The sequence below is a fragment of the Centropristis striata genome, chromosome 19 (assembly GCF_030273125.1).
Source record: "Centropristis striata isolate RG_2023a ecotype Rhode Island chromosome 19, C.striata_1.0, whole genome shotgun sequence".
In the NCBI taxonomy this organism is placed as follows: Eukaryota; Metazoa; Chordata; class Actinopteri; order Perciformes; family Serranidae; genus Centropristis; species Centropristis striata.
The window spans coordinates 34,010,161-34,029,620 of NC_081535.1; the positions used below are offsets into that span (position 1 = coordinate 34,010,161).

At 36.4% G+C, this 19,460-nt stretch overlaps 1 protein-coding gene across 4 annotated transcripts in view; it reads right to left on the reverse strand.

Annotated features, from left to right (window-relative positions):
• LOC131992129 (ceramide transfer protein-like) overlaps positions 1 to 19,460 on the reverse strand; it is a 34,186-nt gene that overhangs the window by 13,691 nt on the left and 1,035 nt on the right. For 2 of the 4 annotated variants that reach the window (XM_059357580.1, XM_059357577.1), the window contains exons 2-4: positions 17,510 to 17,644; positions 7,897 to 8,013; positions 7,279 to 7,344 (exon numbers count right to left, since the gene is read on the reverse strand). In XM_059357580.1, coding sequence (XP_059213563.1) covers positions 7,279 to 7,344; positions 7,897 to 8,013; positions 17,510 to 17,644 — 318 coding nt within the window. The remainder of the gene's footprint in view (positions 1 to 7,278; positions 7,345 to 7,896; positions 8,014 to 17,509; positions 17,645 to 19,460) is intronic. The other 2 variants (XM_059357581.1, XM_059357579.1) reach the window with 1 other exon arrangement.

The window sequence follows — 19,460 nt, forward strand, 5'->3', positions numbered from 1 at the left end:
TCATTTTGTGTCTTTTTTTTTAGTAATTTTGTGTCTTTTGGTGCCTTTTTTTAGTAATTTTGTGTCTTTTGGTGCCTTTTTTAGCCATTTTGTGTCTTTTTTGATCATTTTGTGGTCAATTTGTGTCTTTTTTAGTCATTTTGTTTCCTTTTTTTGGGTCATTTTCTGTCTTTTTTTAGTAATTTTGTGTCTTTTTGGTCGTTTTGTTTCTTTTTTTGGTCATTTTGTGTCTTTTCTGGTAGTTTTGTTTCCTTTTTTAGTCATTTTGTGTCTTTTTTGATCATTTTGTGGTAAATTTGTGTCTTTTTTGGTCATTTTGTTTCCTTTTTTGGTCATTTTGTGTCTTTTTTGATCATTTTGTGGTCATTTTGTGTCTTTTTTTTGCTAATTTTGTATCTTTTTTTAATCCTTTAGTCCAACATAAAATGTGATTTTGAATCTTTTTTTTACTTTCAAAACACTATCATGCTCAATAAAGAATTTTAAATGTTGCAAATGTGCATTAATTTCAGAGTACACTGAGACATTAAACTGCATCATTTTCAATTAAATTCTGGAAAAGTTGGTGTGTTCTAAAACTTTTGACCGGTAGTGTAAATTAGAATGATTCATTTAAACACCTCAGTTCAGCAGTGACTTATTAAACAATCTTAGTGATACAAAACAATAGCTCAACTATTACTAATCCTTTCATTTAAAGAACCAGTGTTTAGGATTTAGTGTCGAGATTGCAAACAAATGAACACCCCTCCACCCACACCGCCCTTTCTCAAGAACGTAGCAGAACCTACGGTGTTTATTATGGATATGATATTCCATTTCTGGTAGAAGCTCCTCTGAAATCCAACACACTGCTCCTTTAAACTGATTGAAGTAACATCTGCACTAGCTGTCCTCCTAATCTGAAGTGCTGTCATCTATTCTGGAGACTTCAACATCATATAGATGTTTCATTAAAGCATTAAAAATACAGTTATCTTCAGTTGAAGCACAACATACAGTTTGTCATTTCAATCATGAATTGGCATTTTCTTAAAACTTACTTTTGTGTCAAATAGGGCTGGGCGATATGGCCATAAAAGAATATCACGATATTTCAGGCTATTTTTGCAATAACGATATTCTTGACGATATTACGAAATAATTAAATTTTTTTAGAAATATGATTTTTTTTAAGTCTGTATAAATAAATAAAAATCTAAAATGTAGTGTGATGTGCAAATCTCAACACTTGCCAAATAAAAATAAAAAATATGTATGAGCAAATAATAAAAATAACCATTTAGGGGTTCCGGGGGCATATTTTAATCACATTTTGTAAAGGAGAATAAAGGTTCTTTTATGTTTCATTTAAGGCATCTTATTTTGACAGTCTTCTTGTAAGTTCTGTGGTGGATTCTGTTAACACACTGTGCTCTTATTTTGAAAGCTGCATGTGTTTAGCGACAGAGAGTAAGTAGCTTTTTGTGATTAAAACAACTTTAACCACGACATCAAGAAGTAGGAATGTTGCCAATATCATGATATGCATTTTTTTTAACCATAAAAAAAAAAATACCGATATTATCATGAACGATACGATATGGCACACCCCTAGTGTCAACATTTAAATGTGTACACAAGGTTGAAATCCTATTAGAATGTTACAAAAACAGGTTTCTAGAAAACTAACTTAACTGGGAACCAATCGACCGGCATTTATGGATGAGGAATATGTTTTTAGACATATTTTCACCTAAGAAGAGACAGATTTGTGGCCATCTGGAGATAATAATAATATTAATAATAATACATTAATATTAATAATAATGATAGGCTAATTGATTGTGATGATGATATAAGAAATCATGACTGTATATGTCTTATATTACTTTATGCGTCGTTGAGTACCCTGAAAAGTGCAATATATAAAATGTATTATTATTATTTATTATTATTATTATGATAAAAACATTTTTTTATTACAGTAGGGTAATGAGAACTATGTCTATTTCTTCCAATGGTCATATCATGTTTGCATCTTGCTAATGGGCATGTATTAGTATTATGCATAGGATTTTTATTCAGTCAAATGTAACATTTGCTGAGTTTGTTGATTTTTTAAAATACTTTATTGAAGGTTTGGACAAATAAACTCAACTTCGTATGAAAGCCACGGGTATAAGCTCTCAAATACTTTTTGAATTTCATTTCTATCTGCTACAGAGGCTGAAAAATCTATTATTTAGTAGGTGTTGAATTTACAGAAAAACTTCAGGTTTTAGGAGGTCATTTGAAAATCGGCCAGAGGTTTTACAGGCATTTTAGGCCTTAATGGGTTAATGTAATGTAATGAATAGCTTTGACAGGATACAGTGAATCACAACATGACAGTAAGTCAGTGACTATGGCAACACAACTGAAACATCATATAGATGTTACATTAAAGCATTAAAAATACAGTTGTCTTCAGTTGAAGCACAACATATTGGCGAATTGGCATTTTCTTAAAACTTACTTTTGTGTCAACATTTAAATGTGTACACAAGGTTGAAATCCTATTAGAATGTTACAAAAACAGGTTTCCAGAACGTTAATGTAATGTAATGAATAGTTTTGACAGGATGCAGTGAATCACAACATGACAGTAAGTCAGTCACTATGGCAACACAACTGAAACATCAACTGACTTCCTGTAAAGCTGACTGGTTCCCCTCTCCTGTTACATAACAGCCAAGCCCTCAAAATAGACGGAGAGGAAAGGTTCAGCAGCACAGAGAGAGGCCGGTTAGAAAGAGAAACAGAGGTGTGTGTTCCCCTTTAAGAGACACTTCTGCTTTCCACCACCAGAGGGCATGAAATGCCAACACACATGACTGGCATTAGCAGGAGCTCGGGGTAACTGTCGGTCAACGGCCAGGAGTAACTCCGCCTGTGTTCTCAGGGATTGAAGCAGTCGGTTCTGCTTTGCCCTTTAGCCAACACACTGCTACCCTACTGACTCCATCAGCACAGATTGCACTATCTCACTGTTTGCATGAGGGCTGCTTAATCTGTTTAATGACAAAAAATCCAAGCAAGCAGCCATTCTATTTAATGAAATCAGGAAGTAATAATTATCAGCATCCCTTATCAACAATCTGTACTGTAGAACCTACACACATGCACGTGTTGTTAACCCATAAGAACCCAGACCCAAATATCCTTAAAGGAGAATTATGGGGGATATACCACAGACCAAGTGGATCACATAGAACACATTTATGACGTTTTAGAAAAAATACCACCCCTAAATGTCAAAGATCTGTGATGTGACATAAACGTTACATTGGCAGTTTATGGTATTTGTGTTCATAATATTTCTTATTTTGAAATAAACAGACTAGACGTTTTCTGCTTACAGAAACACAAATTTGACTTTTTCTTTGCATCTCCACAATATTTATCAAAATTGTGACATTAATAGTGCTGTTTAACAACTAATTATTTGTCAGATTTGTTTTTAAGTAACACATTAATAATACATAAAAACAAATAACCATTTGCCTTTTTGTTTGCATCTCCATAACATGTATAAAAAAATTGTGACAGGAAATATGGTCAGAACAAGTTAAATGCAATACATGACACCCTATTAATGGGTTAGAATTGTTAAATGGCTTTAATCTTAGATTCTAGAAGATTTAAAGTGTTTGTTACAAGGGTGTCACCATGGGTTCTTATGGGTTAAGATGCATGCAGCATGGTGAAGCTGTGTGAGTTTGTGTGTTTGTTTGTGTGTCGGGTGATGAAAGCCCAAGTGCACTCACACTACTGACTTTGGACAAAAGGAGATAAATAAAGCCAGCTGCTGATAAAAAGCTGCCCCGAGCAGAAACAGACTTATCCGAGTCACAAAGTGGTTTTTAGTAATGATAAAAAAAAAAAATAGACATAGAAGATGACCTTACATTGCTGGAATTTCTGCCAAAAGGCTGTCACCGTCTGCATTGAACGTCATGGTAAAAATTTATGCTTACCTCGTATACTCTTCTATAATCATTTAACTCTTTTTATAATCATGCCTTGTACTACTTAATATATATTATAATCATGTTAATATACATTATAATCATGTTACGATGAATGACTTCATGTTATTATCTGTATAAATGCTGTAATGATGTAATTGTGTAATAATTGTTTGATTTAATGTGGACCCCAGGAAGAATAGTCTTCATCTCTATAAAGACTAATGGGGATCCAAAGGATACAATAAACAACTAGAATACGGAAATTTACTGGGAGATTGACGTATATTCCAAAAATGGTGAGTTTTTGAATATGATAAAGCCCCCAAAAAGGCGATTTACTTTTGGGAATAATAATAATAAACGGACCAATTTCAATAGGGTCCTTGCACCGTTAGTGCTCGGTCCCTAATAAGCCGCACATTTAAAATACAAAACAAGCACAGCTTATTGCAACAGAGATTGTATCCTAGAAACAAGTGTTATGATATTTACAAGTTTCACTCTGAAACCGTCAGAAGGCTGTAGTGTTAGCGGTGATGTGTTGTGTCTCCTTGGAGACGCTGGGCCGCTGAGTGCTCTGACTAATGTGGGCTAGAGAGAGAAGAGGGGCCTTCTAGGAAGAAGAGCTCTCTGGTGACTCATGGTGGGTGGGTATGGGACGGAGGGAGGGGTGCATTTGCATGAGTCACGGTGGCTCCCTGGGATGTGAGAGTGTGGAAAGAAGAGGGGGGATTTCCTAAACTGAGGACTACAAATGAGCATGCATGTGTTTTGTCAGACAAGGTGTGGTGACGCCTTCTCCACATGGCAGACAGACTCACAACTATTGCTTCACTGTGGATTAAATCTGCCTTAGATTAAGACTTTCAGCACACAACCAGTTCAACCAGTTGTTGATGTTTTGCAATAATTTTTCTACCTCCTCTCTGCCGAGCGATTCTTTACATGTACAGTACAGGCCAAAAGTTTGGACACACACCTTCTCATTCAATGTTTTTCCTTTATTTTCATGACTATTGACATTGTAAATTCATCAAAACTATGAATGAACACATGTGGAATTATGTACTTAACAAAAGAAGTGTGAAATAACTGAAAACATGTCTTATATTCTAGTAAGCAAAGGGTGGTTACTTTGAGGAATCTAAAATACAAGACATGTTTTCAGTTATTTCACACTTTTTTTGTTAAGTACATAATTCCATATGTGTTTATCATAGTTTTGATGCCTTCAGTGAGAATCTACAATGTAAATAGTCATGAAAATAAAGAAAAACGTATTGAATGAGAAGGTGTGTCCAAACTTTTGGCCTGTACTGTATGATGCAAAACACAATTTGCATATTTGATGGTTGGTTGCTGTGTGTATATATAAACTTTTGTAAGTCTTTCCTGTCTCTACTGGTAGTAAATGGGGCAATATTTTCCTGCTATTTAAAGGATGCATTACTCACATATTAAGATGTGTCTACATACAGTACAGGCCAAAAGTTTGGACACCCACCTTCTCATTCAATGCGTTTTTCTTTATTTTCAGGACTATTTACATTGTAGATTCATCAAAACTATGAATGAACACATGTGGAATTATGTACTTAACAAAAAAAGTGTGAAATAACTGAAAACATGTCTTGTATTTTAGATTCCTCAAAGTAACCACCCTTTGCTTACTAGAATATAAGACATGTTTTCAGTTATTTCACACTTTTTTGTTAAGTACATAATTCCACATGTGTTCATTAATAGTTTTGATGAATCTACAATGTAAATAGTCATGAAAATAAAGGAAACGTATTGAATGAGAAGGTGTGTCCAAACTTTTGGCCTGTACTGTATATATAAACATTTTGTAGGTCTTTCCTGTCTCTACTGGTAGTAAATGTGGCAGTATTTTCCTGCTATTTAAAGGATGCATTACTCACATATTAAGATGTGTCTACCCAAAGCAAGTGCTAATGACGTGCGGATTAATTAATCTGCGTATTGGGCAGGTCAGGTTATAAAATTTAACATCTTGTTTATAGCGGATGGCTTGCAGGTGGGTGAAATAATACATCATTAATGAGGAAAAAACATATTACATTCTCTAAAATATGAACAAAACAGAGAGCAGAGCTGCTTCATTTTCAGGAAAGCGTGTCCACATTGACATAAGAAAGTTATTTTTTGCAAGGACATGGCTGCTTTGGCTCTACCTACACTACATGACATTTCACACAGCACTTAAAGGTTGAACCTGAACTGCAGCCCTGTGTAACTTCACATTGTACTGATATTCTAGGCAAACAACAAAGTAAGAAGGTCCTGATTATGGCCCAGAACACACTGACTCTCCTCCAGGACAGGTTCACCTCAACTTTCTAGGGTTGCCCCCAGAAATCATTAACAGGGTTAACTGTGTGTGTGTGATTTGTGTGAAACAGATTTCTCAGCAAGCCTCATACCAAGGTTATAACAGTTTTGTATTTTTCATTAGTTTTAGTTTTAATTTCGTTGTGAATTTTTGTTTTCAAATTCAGTTAGTTTTAGTTAGTTTATAGAGTGAGTTTTCTAGTTTTAGTTTAGTTTTTATTAGTTTTAGTTTTTTGTAATGGGCTATGTGTTGGGTGCCAGATTCAAAGTGGTCATAATAAATTTTGCGTTTATTTCCTTTGGTTTATCATCTCAGCCCCAATAAGGTTATTAACTCTTACAGTTCTGGGTGTTTTGAATTTTGTTTCGAGTGTAGATATCCCAGTCTCAGTAAACATATTTACCATGTGTTACATGTTATAATAGAAACACTGAATTATGAATGAAAAAAGTTGACAAAAACGAAAACTAAGGACATTTTCACTATAATTTCAGTTAGTTGTAGTTAGTTTTGTAACCTCACAATACAGTTTCAGTTAGTTATCGTTTTTTTAAAAACTCTAGTTTTTATTTTTATTTCAGTTAACGAAAATGTTTTTTCAATTCTAGTTTTCGTTATTTCGTTAGTTTTCGTTAACTATAATAACCTTGCCTCATACCCCTTTCAGTGTTCTCTGTGTGTTAGACGTCTGTGTAAGACAAACGATTATCCTAACCCTGATACTGTTAGTCCAAGGTCAAGATAACGTTCAGCTTAATGTGCGCTCTGTTAAAAGCCTTTACACAGGCCGTGCACTAATAGTGACTGTGAAAAAAACCTTTTATGGAGTAAATAAACACAGGTTGACACAAACACGCACTTACTCCTACGGAGTACTGTGCTAAAGAAAAGTGAAGCGATCAATAAGTCCTGCAGACTTGTTAACAAACGCACCAGTGGTGGAGGGACGATTATTGTTCCCTGGATTCCTCCTTTCTCTCTCCTCCCCTCTCTGATACTCTGATAGAAACACACACACACATGCATACAATAAACACACATTCAAAGATCAAACCTTGTTTTACATTAAACGTATTGGTAACACTTTACAATAACCATCTAAGTGGTGTTTATAGATGGTTTATAAACCAATTATTAACCATTTACAAAATTCTATACATATTTAATCATAAAACAATTTCTTAAAGGTATAAGAATCATTTTGAAATAATTTACATACTCAATATGGTGTTAAAAATGTTATAATGAGTGCAAAACTATTAATAAACTAATAATTATAATGTAATTGTTTGTTTATGGTAAAGTAACTATCAATTTACATTAATATACCATCTATTAAAAACATAAATTATAGTTCAACATTGATACATTTTCTATTTACCAATCTAAATGGCCTATATACGGTTTATAAATGATGATTAAACATTAATAAACTATCTGTTTACCATTTATAAATGATGGTTATTGTAAAGTGTTACCAACGTATTTCTTGCAAATGTATCAAAGATTTTGTTTCTTCTGATAGCAGCAGTTTGCTGTGTTAAGACTTACCCTGTGCAGCTCGATGGAGTCGATCCACTGGTGTCTGTGTTCTGGGTCTTGTGCTCTGAGGTACCACACGCTGTCGTTTACGCTTATATCCAGCCGGCACTCATCAAACTCATGAGGCTGAAATGAAAAAAGGGGAATAAAGTTAGATTAGTTAGTCAAAATATCCCAATGTTGAGGCAGAGCGCATTAGATACTGGAGGATTCGATATGAATACAACTGAATGATGCCCAACTGCTACAGACATTTATATTTATTTATTGATATTATGTATTTACTTTTTGCCTCCATACCCCTCTGGATGTAGATAGTTAAATTGTATGTCTTTGTTTTTTCTTTACATATTCATATTATTAAAAAGGGAATGGACAATGAACATTTGGAACAAGAAGCTATTGATACAAAACCTTTGGCTCTGTACAATTTTGATACTAACAGCTGTAAATCCATTTGTATTTGTCAATTGTTGTGAAATTTCCTAATAAAAAGATAATTACAAAAAAAAGATACTGGAGGATTCTGAGAAATAAAACCAGGCCAGTTGATATTTGAAATAATGCTTTATACATTTCTTAGCTTGCTCTCATGTTCTATTCATAGCAAGAGAAAAAACAAATCTCTTTCCTGCTCAGAAAGAACAGAGAGAGGCATAATGTGAGAGGTGGTGACCTATGTAAATAGCTATTAAAATGACATGGAAATAGCAACCTGCTGCCCTCTCTCCTGCATGCTACATGGTGGGCAACAATCTGTTCCTGCAATGGCTTTAACAGCTAGAAACCTGGCAATCTACAACAGTCACAATGATGGGATTAGGCTTTCTTTAATGTAGGCCTATCTTTAGATCTCACAGAGATAGAAGATAAAGAATTGTGTACTAGAAGCACGGCAGCCTCCATTTTCAAATGATGTCCCTTAAGAGGAGAAGTGGCAGATAACTGGCCTTTTAAGGCAACTTGCAGGATGGAGCATATTCCTAATAGCCCTCCAGTGTATCGTCAGCGCTGTGAAACTGCTGGGCTAGCATAGCCAGCAACCAGGGACTGTATGTGTGTGTGTGTGTGTGCTGGGGGAGGGTGATAGTGGAGGTAATGGTGGTGACAGCAGTGGTATTTACCTGTGTAGTATGTACCAAATGCATTAGGCCTTGTGAAAGGACACCTCTACACTCAGTCCCAATGCTAAATCACTCTCAAGGTCTAACTGCAGTGAAAGAACAGGCTGATATATGTGTGAGAGTCTGGCTGGCTCGAGAATGAACTGGAAAAGACTGAATGAGCACGAATAACACAGACTGCAGTTACAGCAAAAGAGAAACCGCTTCAGAGAAGAGACTTCTGCATTCCTGCATTTGACACAGTACAGTAAATTAATCACCGTTTTAGTATATTTATAACACACAAGTGCAGGAACTTACTAGAGTCTGCAAGAACTACAACAGCCTCATTTCACTGATAAACCCTTTCAGTCGGAGAGAAGAATTAGTGATTGAAATTAACATCTGTAGTGTTTAATTAATGCATTTATCGATTCTTTGGGTTTGCGAATCAATATGGTATTTTGAGTTTAAAAAATATAATTACACTTCATCGATTAATCCTATCTACCAACCATGTTTAATCCATACAAGATTAAAACCGTTATGTTTCACTGAGACAAGCTCTAATAAAAGAGGCACATTTGATCATTAACAACTGCAAGCTTGCAATCTAATATCACCTACAACATGCAAGTGCCCAGGGAGAGCCTAAGCCCAAGTCATTACCAAAGATTGTATTACTTCAGTGAGTTGGCAGTAATAAATGGCCCACTATGGTGTCTTTAAGGGGCTTTCATTGGAGGAGTGCGACTTGGCTGTGTTGCACGACACCTGGACGCCACCGAAGCCAAGACCAGATGCTCCGTGTCAATAATGCACAATATTAGACTGAATGCGGAGAGCTTGCCAAGCCACATGCTCATTTCAAAGTTACCAGCTGCATGTGCATGAGACCAGCACCAGTGGAAGAGACACACAAGAAGAGGAAGCACAAGTGAGGAAAGAAACGAGCATGATGCATCCTTCACACTTAATTTGTTATAATGAAACCAAAAGATGAGCAAACAACTTCAACAGCCTTTTTTTCTATTTCTAATATAGTCTGTAACTGGGGTCCACCTTCTCATAAAAACAGGGACTTTTAGCTGTAATTGGGCAGTCATATATTCCATCATGTAGACATGTTTTACTTTCTGTAACCACTGAGTGATCATGGGGGGGTCTTTCTTCATCCAATTTATAGTAATAATTTTTCTTGCAATCATCAACAAAATGTGTAATATATAACATTGTTCTGTGGTAAACAGGTGGTCAGGAAACACATCTAATAAAAATAACAAAGAGTCCATTGGAAGTTCTACTGCCAAAATTTTTTCCAGTTCTTCTTTGACATTTTTCCAAAATGTTTGTACTTTCGGGCGGTCCCAAAATATCTGAGTATGGTGGCCGACCATGCCACAGTTCCTCCAACATTTGTTGCTGGGATTGTTTTTACACACATTCTTCACAGATTTTTTTCTGAGGATTTCTTCCGATACAATTGTAAAAATGGGTAGAATAAAAAGTTAAAAAACAGGCCACACATTTGAGAAAAAATATCCCCACACTCCATTAATGACTACTACACTAAATCCAGAGAATGCTGGAGTGTTGCTGCACACAATTTGCAAGTGTTGGGTTGTTTGTATGGATTTGAGTGTCATTTGGTTGCTAGGAAAGTAAGAAAATGTATTCCTCTAGATCACCTCTGGACTATGGGGTCATGAGTATACTGAGTGGAGAGACAGGTTGAGGAATGAAAGCCTGAACTTTATCGGAGAAGGTTGCACGGATCCAGGGCTACAGTAAACAAGAAACTATCACAGGAAGGTCATCGTAGCTGCCTTGCACTTTAAAAAATGATCTCAGTCTGGACCCAATGTGAAAGGCAAGTATTTAAAGTATAAAAAAATGTATTGAGTGTTTGGTTTGTGTGTCTACTTGTGCATTTGTGTGTAAGTTGAATGAACTTCTAGTGAAATATATTGGGATCAAGTGGAAGGGATTTCTGTTGCAGGAATACCTTCTATTTTTATTTTAGATGCATTGCAGTGAAACACTTTGAATTCCAGGACAAATCAATATTTACAGTATTTCGGTGGGTTAAAAGGATAAAAATAAATTAATCAAGAGGCAGTAGTTTTTTATTGTGCTATAAAGCTTTGCACCACAATGTCACTTAATAATTTAAACTATCTGGTACAAGATGTAGACTCTGAAAATAAGCAGAACTGTCCGCCAAACTGTTTAAGTACACCGTGGTATCAGTGTGATATCTGAGGACCACAATGTATGTGTAAAAAAATAACTACTGTACACAATTAACCACTGCAAATTACACCCTAACCCTAAAGTCCTGAGTCACCAAGATACCAGCGTAGACACACAGCCGAGCAATTCCTCTTTTGTTAATTAAAGCGATTGTGTAATCATCCTGGCTTATTTTTGGTAGAGAGTAGCCTAATGTCTATCAAATACCTCCCTTTCTGTGGGGCCCAGCAACAGCTTATCAGTGTCAAAGTCTTTGATTCTAGGGACTCATATTGTTCTCATCATTCTTGCTTCCTTGGGATAGTTCTCAACTGTATAATTGAAGGAAGCACAACATGGGGAGAACAGAAGTTGTTGTTGTACAGCAAGTAATATGAATGACAAAATCTAAATGATGAGAAAAAACAGCTTCATTCCGTCAGAGACAAACTTCCTTCTCGGCTTCAAAAAGACGGCCCTTCTTTCCTCTCCCTGTACGTGTACGTGTTTGCAGTCACAGTGTCCAGAACTGAATGAATGGGAGCTCCCCTTTTAAAAAAGCTCATTTCATTTAAGCTCATTTCAAGAAGTCATTTTTAATACCAAGGTTGAAACTAATGCAAACATTGAAAAAACCTTAGCAAGCTACAGGAGCTCAAACTGGATTTCATTACTCATTTTGTGCAAATTTTAACATCATAATTATAATTATACTCTCTGCAGAGGAGATTCAGACAAATATAGTGTCTTGTTCCTTTATTTTTACTACTCAGGAACAGCTTTCTGTGAACGTGGAGACCAAAACAGGATCCTAGTGGCCCTAGTTCAGGAAACACTGACTCACCAAGTGGTCCAAGTGAGCGACAAGGAAAGGAAAGGTTAAATAAACAAGGTGAGAACACACACACACACACACACACACACACACACACACACACACACACACACACACACACACGGTGCCATGTGGTTCTTGACCCTCCCCATGACCCCCCAATATAGGGGAAGTCACATGCCGTGATGCTGTGAGGAAGAGTCTCATTTCCTGACTGAAGACACTTCTGCAATTTCCACCACAAACCTGACGTCATTCCCAATGTTCTATTCAACCGCAACTTGACCTGAAATCTTTCTTTCACTCTCTCTTTAACCACCTCAACTGGTTCACTGTGGCTTCTAACGAGGGCAAAGCCAAACCATTTGCTCCAGTACCACTGCTCTGAAGAACTAAAAACAATCTGGCACAAAGTCTGCACGACTCACCAATTCCAGTGAGAGAAAGAATCACAAGTAGGCCAGTGTGCTCTTATTAACTGACCAGAGATCTAAAAATGGCAATGGTGGTTAGCAGCCTTTGAAGGTGCAGTGTAGTGGAGACACATTTCAACTGACAAACTAACAACCACACGCACCCACAACTAGGAGTATCATGACAATATAATATACATACACTACCTGTCAAAAGTTTTAGAACACCCCAATTTTTCCAGTTTTTTATTGAAATTCAAGCAGTTCAAGTCAAATGAACAGCTTGAAAGGGTACAAAGGTAAGTGGTGAACTGCCAGAGGTAAATAAAAAAAGGTAAGCTTAACCAAAACTGGAAAATAATGTACATTTCAGAATTATACAAGTAGGCCTTTTTCAGGGAACAAGAAATGGGTTAACAACTTAACTCTATGGAGTCTTGGGCTATTTTGTCCATTTTTGAATTCTTTTCATGTCTTTGTAAGTCATTTTGTGTCTTTTTTTGGTCATTTTGTGTCTTTTTTAGTCATTTTGTGTCTTTTGGTGTCTTTTTTTGTCATTTTGTGTCTTTTTTTAGTCCTTTAGTGCAACATCATGCTCAATAAAGAATTTTAAATGTTGCAAATGTGCATTAATTTCAGAGTACACTGAGACATTAAACTGCATAATTTTCTATTAAATTCTGGAAAAGTTGGTGTGTTCTAAAACTTTTTCACCAGTAGTGTACATGTCAACTGTCAACACAGAGTTTAATGGTTTTCTTTCTTTGCCACTGAAAATACAGAACATAGGGAGATAAATGGTTAAGAGTAGCCGATGCTACAACTGAATTTTAAAGTGAGCTAGTTAACATTCTAGTATGCTCCAGCCAATGATAAGGATCACTTACTGGACAACTTGGGTTTATTTAATTGGGAATTAACTGTTAATTATTATTACATTTGTAAAACTTAATGTTTATGCTATGTGTCCATAACATTTTTTCTCTGTGCACATCTTAACTCAACAAATGTTGGTTGCAACACTGAATGGCATCCAATTCAGTAAGCATCATCAGGTTCCCCAGTAATGAAGGTGGTTATGAACACAAAGAGGGTGCTTATGACCCACCCATACTATTGTGTCGACAGGTGGTGGACACAATGGAACCAACAGTGTATAATGCAATCCAATCCAGCAGCTCTGCAATGAACAATCCCTTTTAGTTGAGACTGTGTCAAACAGACTGTGTTTCCCGTCTGTTGAAATTTGAGACAGAAGTTTATAGAGTAGATCAATTTAACTGCACTTTATTGTAAACTGTTTGTGGCTAATTTATTGTGTGTCACATCCACTAACAGTGCTCTTTTATGGTACGCTGGCAATGACAGAAAACAGCCACTGAATCAAGCATAAAGAAACACAACACAGGAGAGAAAAATTGCCCACCAGCAACGAGCTGCAGGAGTTTTGGGTTATTAAACTGTCTCAATTTGTTCTTTTGACAAACGCTTCTGTGCACCTGTTCTTGTTTTTGCAATGAAGAAACCACACATTTCGCGCTGCCCAAGTTTCTCAACCTAAGTGCTCTATCTGAAATTTGTGAATGACTCATAGTGCAACTTAAACCACAGTCTTTCCTCTGAACTAAATACACATACACACAGAATGCACAATAGAAATTAGAAAATTATTTTTGATAACATTTTGGCCTTTACATAAAAATGGCAAACATCTGCTGGTAGTAGTTTCTCAAATGTGAAAATGTAATTTCTTTTTGTCATATATTATAGTAAATTGAATATCTTTGGGTTTTGGACTATTGATCAGACCCAACAAGATATTTGGAAACTGCACAGTGGGCCCAAGAAGAGGGCACTTTTCACTATTTTCTGACCTTTTATATGAAAAAATACTACTGAAAAAATAGTCTGAAGCTTGATTGTTATTGAAAATAAATCACTGGTAACAGGGCTACTGCATACAGTATGATGACAGGGTAGCCTTCTGTGGCAGGGCTAGTTTATTCTTTGTTATTTATTATTATATTTTCCATCCCATGGTATCAACAGCTGCCAAACCTTGGGATGGTGGTTAGCCACACTCAAATGTTGTCACAATAGATGTGAAGGTAGAAGTATTTCATACTCCTGACAAATAAAAAATGAACACACCTAGAGACATTATAATGTCTAATGTCTGAGAACATACTGTATCATAGTGCAGCTGCATCTTATAGTTAATGTCAGAGCCCTAACGGGGAGAAATCAAAGAAGGAAATACTGTATAGAAATACAAAAAAATATTTCTCTTAAAAAAAGGCAATAACTGTTGGTGCAGCTATAACTTTCTGTTATTTACACCCCAGACTTTTGAGGCATATTTCCACTGGAATGAGAAATGACAGCGTGTCGAGGTTAATATTTACATAAGCTGGGAATGGATGAAGCTGAACAAATACGGTTAATAGCAAAGCCTGCTTTTTGCTTCCTGGGAACAGTGACTTATTCAGTTCCCTTGTTACTGTTTGGAGAGAGACGCAGACAGAGAGTTGGTCAATGACTGACTTGGGTTCCCACTGAAACACGATGAAAGGTGAGATGGTGTGAACATCCAGCATTAAACACCGTCGACACATTAGGATTTATTCTCTCTGTGCTTAGCATAGTGTGGCAGGCACTTTAGGATCTCTGAGACAGGATATTACTAAAAGGCTGATAGGCATGAGAGTATCTGCTTCAATATACTGTAAACTTCTGCTATCAAAGCTACAAGTTCCAGACGTATTCTCCTAACGGGCATCACTGCTGCCAAAAAGATGCTGGCTTTACGCTGGAAACCTCCACATACAGTTACCAAACCCCATTGGATTAACACATGCATTGACATAATAAATATGGAGCTTTCAGTGGCAAGAATGCACGGTGCTGCAGCTGATACTATTCTAGCATGGCAAACAATGGCAGATAAGATCAAGGAATTACTGTAATCAATATTTTTATTTGCATTACTTGAACATGGTCTCTCATGACCTGTAAGAGTTTTATAGAGATCCAAGTTGGGGGGGTGGGGGGTCGTTGCCTGGTCCCTTTTTATTTTTAATTTACATTTTTCCTCTTTTTCTTTCTATTTATTTCATTATTATTATTATTACTATTATTTTCAATTTGATTGTAATGTACCTTTTAATTTTATCAGACTGCTGTACTTGTTCTGTCTTTAAAAGCAATAAAAAAGTTGCTCACAAAAAAAAAAAGCTACAAGTTCGTGGTCTACGTATGCAGTGACGCAGCAATATTAATCTCATGAGTTTTCAGTAAAGCATTACCACACAGCATGTTGTTTTGAAACTAAAGCGGTCATCTGACATGCTTATTGCCTTCAAGCAGAGCTTGACACATAATCAGGAGGGTTTTTTTTGTAAAAATACATTAACTTATCTCCTTTAGTTGAAGAACAAGTTTGAGAAACTTCAGGGCAAAGTCCCTCATCCGTTTGGAACTGTCAACAGGGAGTCAAGCCTTAGGCCTGCATATGGATCCAGGAAAGAGCCATAGTCTTTCCTTCATGAATTCAATAGAAACATATGGTGGATGCCTAACATCTGCATCATATCGAATATATCATAGAAACTTCCAAATGGGAGGGAGGGAGAGGGAGGTGAGTAGTAGCATGGTAAGCAGAAAGAGAAATGCCTTTGCCTTTCACGTTTTCTCCTTATGTGCTTCTCATGCGATCAACTTATCCCTTCATATTCATTTGCACCGTATATTACAGTGTTAAAAGAAATCATGGCTTCATGTTAATAAAATGACAAACTTTGGTCAGCTTAAATTGAAGCCACATTATTTTTGACAAAGTTCAAACAGCACTGCAAGAACTAGAGACATCGTGAGAAGAAGAAACATGTTTTAGCTCCTGCTCAAAGTTTTTCCACATGCAAGCCAAGCCAAATGCACCAGCAACACACAACTAAAACTTTTTTTCTATGTGAAGCAGATAATTTTTGTTCTTTTTTTTTCCATTGCAACACATGTTGTGACTGCTTGAGATTTGAACAAAGCATGCAAAGTGGGGGGAAAGTGTGGCCAAAGGTTAAACCCTGTGAGTTTTATACAGTGTGTGCAGGAACCAATCTTTTGGCAGAAAACAGACCAAGATGTTTGCACAGTTCTTCTACCAGCCTTCATCTACCTGTTGATCACCTCATTACCAACAACAAAACCTGCCCATGGTTCATTTAGGCAGATGAATAAATATAAATAAATATGTTGTAGGCACTGAAATCAAGATAGATTAAACAGTTCATCAGCTAATGGCAACAGTTATTCTTTAGCTGATTTGTAATAGTTTAATCATATTCCCACAAAATCACTGAACTGATTATCAAAATGTTTACAAAGCTATGTCTACTCTAAACAGCAGAATAATTGAGTCACACTACACTGATTAGCCCCTCCCTATTACAGCTAGTCAACCAATGTAAGGAGGTCAAAACTCAACAGAAATTCAACCCTTTTACTATGGCTCATTTCTCAGTCACTCCATTTATAAGCATCAATGTGGACCATTTGCTGTGGTGGAAATATATATTCTGTGGTTTTCACAGAGCATGCAACCAAAATGACTGAACACCAAACCACTTGGTTGTTTGGCTTTCTGTGAATGTAAGGTTGAACTAGAACAACACATAGTCTGAAGCTGAAGCTGCAGGTGAAGTGACACACACAGGGAGTCTGAGACTACATTTGCAATTTAAATAAACATCCATGTAGTGACCTTTCAGGGCTTGGATGTGTGCCACAGTGAGTTTGACTGTAATGGTGAGAGCAATAGTTCCTCTCGTTTTGAGCAAACGTGGCCCTCTTACACAAACAATGCGTTCATTTTTGTAAGACTTTTTCAAAAAGGCCAATATTTCACAAAAAAAAGGCTGCAATCAGAGAAGGCAGAACTTCTGTCAAATATGGTCTAATGCTTACAGTTAAAAAGACACACAGTTAAGATAAAGGGTGCCGTTTTGTAGTCCTTCTTTTTGTAGAAGAAACTTAATAGTACTCACGGTAATAACAGCTTTGCTAAGGCAGAGGGAACCACGACATCCATACTCCGTCTCATCCTGGGACTTGTAGTAGCTCAGTGTGTTGTTCTTCAGGACCACCCAACGGTCCTGCCAGCCATGGATGTAATTTGTCCACTGAAAAATAAAGCAATTTAATCAGTATCTTTGTATGCTAAGGGGCAAGGAAAGTAAACACCATTACATTGTAATAGAATATGATATTATGTGAACTATATACCACCTTAAAATGTCCTTAAATATTTAGTTGCTATTGTTATTTAGTTAAGACTACATCTTATCTGCCTTATTTAAATAAAAAACAACAACTCACAAATTAATATAATTCAGTCTACAACAACAAAACCAAAACTACAGCCTTAACAACCACCACAAGGTTGAATTGTATTGCCTAATTGGAAAGTAGCTTTCATTTTATTGGTAACTCAGCGTACATTATAAACACTTATACATTGCACTTCTGGAAAAAGTTAGGACACACGTGGGATTTTATGGACTCATTAATCCTCACAAGATTTATGACGTGTATAGGGTTTAGTATGATTGAAGAGGTGAGCTTTTCTGGATGCAGATCTGCTTAATCTCACAATATGCTTGGTTAGCGGGTCAGCAAGCAATCTGTTTAGAGACAACCAGTGTACAGCGACATTAATACCACATTAGCTTGGGAGCAGCTTAACTGTGGTCAATTTCGCCAAAACAAAGGCTTGTACAAGTGAGCAGAAGCATATGGCCAAATAGGTTACCAAGACTGTCTAGCAGGAGACTTAACTGTCTGTTTACCAAAGAAAAACAGAACAGGTCAACAGTGTACAGTGTTGTTGTTGCTTACACAGTGCACTCAGTTAACAAGCGTATTTTACTTGAATCAGCATCCCTGCAAAAGGTTTTCCTGCACCTCGCATACTGTCGTCAAAGCAATATTTACAGTATCACTGGACATTTTCCCAAACCACTAACACCATTTGCTGTATCCACATTGTTAATACAGTAGAAATGGCTCAGGGATATGCAGCATGCCTGCTGTAACCTTTGAAATCACCCCTTTCATTCATCAGCAAGAAGGCTTTTTACTCTTTTTGATAGGGAAACAGCTGCCTAAATTATTTATACCAGTAACAGCACTGTGCAAACATTGCCAAACAATGTGTTAACCTTATACTAGCATAGGTTTATAATATATAGGTATACAATGACATGCATAAACCTGGAATGAGCTATAAACTTTTACCTCCACTCATTTCTCTAGTAAATGAATTTATCCTGGAGGGGTATATGAGCTAATGTAGCTAGCTGCTGCATAACATACCCCGCTGTTCAGTTTCAATGGGGGGGCTTTCCTTTTTGCTCCAGTGGGGATTACCGGTCTACCAGCCTATATTGCTGAGCACTAAGGTGGATATGTTGACGGATGGCAAAGAACTCTGAATAACCCTGCCCTCAAAATAGACATGCCATTTGTTAATAAACCGTTCCCAGATTACCTTATTTCACCCTGTTAAAATAATCGCCTAACTCATTTTTTCAAGTTTTGCAGGAAACAACTTCACCAAAAGTGTAACATATGACATTTATTGATCATTTCACTCAAAAATGATGTAACAAAGGACGGCTATTTTTTTTTTTTTTTTGTTAGATTGGGGGGCTTTGTTATGTCTCTATACTGTTGGTATATTATATGTTTATATGTTTATATTTGTACACATTACATGTATAAAACGGAAAATAAAATATAAAAAAAAACAAAAAGGATGGCTTTTGGCATAGTAATAACACTGTGTGTAAATTATGTAACTTAAATTATGAAATAAATGACTTAGGCAATGTTTTGAACATGCCTTTGTGACTTAAGCAAGATATGGTAACACTTTATGAAGGTGTCTACATAAGAGTCACACAAGCCTGTCAGAAACATGACATGACAAGTATCATG